The 4,581-nt window shown below is 64.3% G+C and overlaps 1 protein-coding gene across 1 annotated transcript in view; it reads left to right on the top strand.

Annotated features, from left to right (window-relative positions):
• Positions 1-4,581, top strand: part of NBEAL2 (neurobeachin like 2) — a 45,565-nt gene that overhangs the window by 33,714 nt on the left and 7,270 nt on the right. The window contains 10 exon segments of the mRNA XM_033512159.1: positions 2-147; positions 231-371; positions 461-591; positions 667-776; positions 856-973; positions 1,047-1,144; positions 1,226-1,342; positions 1,432-1,521; positions 1,639-1,748; positions 1,826-1,998. Of these exon segments, the coding sequence (XP_033368050.1) occupies positions 2-147; positions 231-371; positions 461-591; positions 667-776; positions 856-973; positions 1,047-1,144; positions 1,226-1,342; positions 1,432-1,521; positions 1,639-1,748; positions 1,826-1,998 (1,234 nt within the window).

Below are 4,581 nucleotides of genomic sequence, written 5' to 3'. Positions count from 1 at the left end.
CCCACCTCCCGCCCCCACCCAGTTCCCCTGGATCCTGCGGGATTACGTCTCGGAGACCCTGGACCTCACCAACCCGGCCGTGTTCCGGGACCTGTCCAAGCCCATCGGGGTGGCCAACGAGCGGCACGCCCGCGACGTCAAGGAGAAGTGAGTACCCCACAAGCCACGGGCGGGGGGTGCGGGGAGCACCTGGCTGGCTCCTGGTGGACCCCATCCCACCCATCCTACAGGTACGAGAGCTTCGAGGACCCCACGGGCACGGTGGACAAGTTCCACTACGGCACTCACTACTCCAACGCCGCCGGGGTGATGCACTACCTGATCCGCACCGAGCCCTTCACCACCCTCCACATCCAGCTGCAGAGCGGCAGGTGGGCACCCGGCAGGTGGACCCTGCAGAGGGGACAGCGTGGGGACAGCCAGGCTCCAGCCAGGTGTCCTGTGCTGTCCTGTGTCCCAGGTTTGACTGCTCGGACCGGCAGTTCCACTCGGTGCCAGCGGCCTGGCAAGCCCGCATGGAGAACCCGGTGGATGTCAAGGAGCTCATCCCGGAGTTCTTCTACTTCCCGGAGTTCCTGGAGAACCAGAACGGTGAGGGACACCGTGGTCACCGCTGGGGGAGCACAGCGGGGTCTGTGTCCCTCATCATCCTCGTCCCGCCCGCAGGCTTTGACCTGGGCTGCCTCCAGCTCTCCAATGAGAAGGTCGGGGACGTGGTGCTGCCGCGCTGGGCGCGCTCCCGCGAGGACTTCATCCAGCAGCACCGCAAAGCCCTGGTGAGACGGGGAGCCCGTTCAGCCCTGGGGGCGTTCTGGGGCCGTTCCCAGCCCACCCTGACGGCCCATCCTTGGACAGGAGTCGGAATATGTCTCTGCCCACCTCCACGAGTGGATCGACCTCATTTTTGGGTACAAGCAGCGCGGCCCGGCCGCCGTGGAGGCCCTCAACGTCTTCTACTACTGCACCTACGAGGGTGAGCTGTGGGGCAGAGGGACGGGGACACCCAGCAGGGCTGTGTCCCCTCCCGTGACCGTGACCATCCGCAGGGGCCGTGGACCTGGACGCCATCACCGACGAGACGCAGCGCAAGGCTCTGGAGGGCATCATCAGCAACTTCGGGCAGACGCCCTGCCAGCTGCTCAAGGTAGCTCAGACCCCACCCCACAAAAACAAGCCCCTTTTTGGGGGGGGTCTCCCCCTTCTGATGGCTGCCCTGCCCCGCCAGGAGCCCCACCCCGCCCGGCTGTCGGCAGAGAGCGCGGCACGCCGGCTGGCCCACCTCGACACCCGCTCCCCCAACGTCTTCGAGAACCTTGACCAGCTCAAGTCCTTCTTCGTGGAGGTGAGGACACCCCGGGGGTCCCTGGGCAGGATGGGTGGGGTGGGGTGGGGTGGGCAGGAGGCTGCCCAGCAGCTGCTTTGTCCCCACAGGGCATCAGTGATGGGGTGGCCCTGGTGCAGGCCGTGGTCCCCAAGAACCAGGCCCATTCCTTCATCACTCAGGGATCCCCCGACATTCTGGTGAGTGTGGGGAAACTGAGGCACGGGGCCATTTTGCTGGTTGAGGGGGATGCAGGAGCAAACCAGGGATGATCCCAGCAGTGAGAGCGGTGTCACCTCCCTTCCCCCTCTGCCCAGGTCACTGTGAGTGCCAACGGCTTGCTGGGGACCCACAGCTGGCTGCCCTACGACAAGAACATCTCCAACTACTTCAGCTTCACCAAAGACCCCACTGTCACCAACGCCAAGTGAGTCACCAGGGCACAGGGACGGTCCCTGGAGGTGCCACCAACCCGTCACCACCATCCCACATCCCTCCTGACAGGACCCAGCGCTTCCTGCAGGGCCCCTTCGCCCCCGGGGCCGACCTGAGCTCCCGCACGCTGGCCGTGTCCCCCGACGGGAAGCTGCTCTTCAGTGGGGGACACTGGGACAACAGCCTCCGTGTCACCTCGCTGGCCAAGGGCAAGGTGGTGGGGCACATCACCCGGCACATAGGTACGTCCTCCTCCCGTGGTGGTGGTTGGGGTGATGATGATGATGATGATGATGATGATGATGATGATGATGATGATGNTGGGGATGTCATCCCAGGGATGTCTCTTCCTCCCAACCACATCATCCTGGGGATGTCATCCTGGGGATGTCTCCTCATCCCAACCACATCATCCTGGGGATGTTCTCCTTACCCTGAGGTCGTCACCCTATGGATGTCCCCAAGCCCCAGCCCTGTTGTCCCTTCACTCTGGTGCCTCTTTGTCAGGAGCTGGTGCTGGAGCCGGCGGCGAAGCGCTGCAAGGCGGAGAACACCCGTCACGCCAACGTCCTCAAGCAGGCCAACAACCACCACAGCACCGTGCTCAAGCAGTGGCGGTCCCTGTGCCGCCTGCTCACCTCGCCCCGCTCCGCCTGGGCTGACCGGTGAGTCCCCACCTCGTCCCCAGGGATGGCGGCACAGCCAGGGGTCCCCAGGGGGCCTCACCCCCAGCTGTCCCCCAGGAACCCACCGGAGGTTCGCTGGAAGCTGTCAAGTGCTGAGACCTACTCCCGGATGAGGCTGAAGCTGGTGCCCAACCTCAATTTCGACCAGCACTTGGAGGCCAGCGCCCTACGGGACAATCTGGGTGAGGTGGTGGCACTGGGGCACCTGGGGGTCCCCCTGTGCCGCGGGCAGGGGATGTCACCGGTGGGTTTGGGCTGGGAGACGTCGTGGACAGCGCTGAATTTGGGGCCCCTTCCCAGGAGTTGCCCCCAGCTCAGGCGGGTGGTGGGATCTGCTGAGCCCCTCCTCATTTCAGGAGCTGACCACCTCCAGAACCCCACCGAGTCCCTCCCGCTCGCCATGGCCAAGGAGGCCAAGGTGAGTGAGCTGGAGGATGACCAGCTGGCCGAGGAGGACCTCCCTGTCCTGGACAACCAGTGAGTGACCCCACCGCTGCCACAGCACCAGCTCACGCAGGCTGGGGGTGTCAGCGGAGTGTCCTCACCCCGCTGTGCCCCCCAGGGCTGAGCCCAAGGAGCAGAACCAGCGGGAGAAGCTGGTGGTGTCGGAGGACTGCGAGCTCATCACCACGGTGGCCGTGGTCCCTGGGCGCCTGGAGGTGACAACCCAGCACGTTTATTTCTACGATGGCAGCAGCGAGAAGGAGGAGACGGAGGGAGGTAACGGCGGGCGCTGCTTGAGGGGTGTGAGGAACCCCAGCCCCATCCCCGCCTTGGGAACGGCGGGATGGTGACACCTGGGGGGGCTCTGCGTCCCCCCACCCTCGGCAGGGATCGGCTACGATTTCAAGCGCCCCTTGTCCCACCTGCGCGAGGTCCACCTGCGCCGCTACAACCTGCGCCGCTCCGCCCTCGAGCTCTTCTTCATCGACCAGGCCAACTACTTCCTCAACTTCAGAAAGAAGGTGGGGACCCCCTCATCCCCTTCCAGATCCCTCCCAGGACCACGGCTCTGCCCGAGCTCCAGCAGCTCCACGTCCTTCTGTCCCACCAGGTGAGGAACAAGGTGTATTCCTGCATCCTCGGCCTGCGGCCCCCCAACCAGACCTATTTCGGCAGCCGGTCCCCCCAGGAGCTGCTCAAAGCCTCGGGGCTCACACAGGTACCGGCCCCACCACGGCCACCCCTGCTCCGTGTGTCCCCTTCCCAGATGGAAAAGGGGAAGGTGACAGCGTGGGGTGGGAATGGACACGGGACCAGGGATGGACATGGACAGGAAAACAGGGATGGCTGTGGATCTGGGAGTGGTCATGGGAGCAGGGATGGACATGGACATGGACATGGATGTGGACATGGATATGGATATGGGCATGGACAGGGGATCAGGGATGGCTGTGGATCTGGGAGTGGCCATGGACATGGATATGGACATGGATATCGATGGGGATCAGGGATGACTGTTGGGAATGGCCATGAGACCAGGGATGGCCATGGACATGGATATGGATATGGACAGGGGATCAGGGATGGCTGTTGGGAATGGCCATGGGACCAGGGATGGACTTGGACAGGAAAACAGGGATGGCTGTGGATCTGGGAGTGGCCATGGCCATGGACATGGACATGGACATGGATGGGGATCAGGGATGACTGTTGGGAATGGCCATGGGACCAGGGATGGCCATGGGGTGAGGACGGTCATGGGACAGAGGACAACCGTGGGACATGGGATGGTCTGAGGGCAGGGATGGCCATGGAACAGGGGATGTCTTTGGGATGGGGGTGGCCATTGGACCAGAGGTGACTGTAGAACCAGGGATGGCCATGGGGAGGACATGGCCACAGTTCTGGGGACAACTGTGGGACCAGTGGTGGCCGCAGGACTGGGGACAGCTTTGGAAGCAGGGATGGCCCAGGGACGGGCGCTGCCGTGGGGTGGGGGGTGTCTGCCCTGTCTCCTCCCCCCAGGCCCATCTCCTCCCTCTCCCTTCTCCCCAGAAATGGGTCCTGCGGGAGATCTCCAACTTCGAGTACCTCATGCAGCTGAACACCATCGCGGGGCGCACCTACAACGACCTGTCCCAGTACCCCGTGGTGAGCCCCTGCGTCCCCCACTGTCCCCACAGTGACCCCGTCCCC

The sequence above is a fragment of the Parus major genome, chromosome 2, assembly GCF_001522545.3.
Source record: "Parus major isolate Abel chromosome 2, Parus_major1.1, whole genome shotgun sequence".
Lineage (NCBI taxonomy): Eukaryota > Metazoa > Chordata > Aves > Passeriformes > Paridae > Parus > Parus major.
Note: the sequence above shows the minus strand (reverse complement) of the source record. Positions and strands in the feature narration are given on the sequence as shown.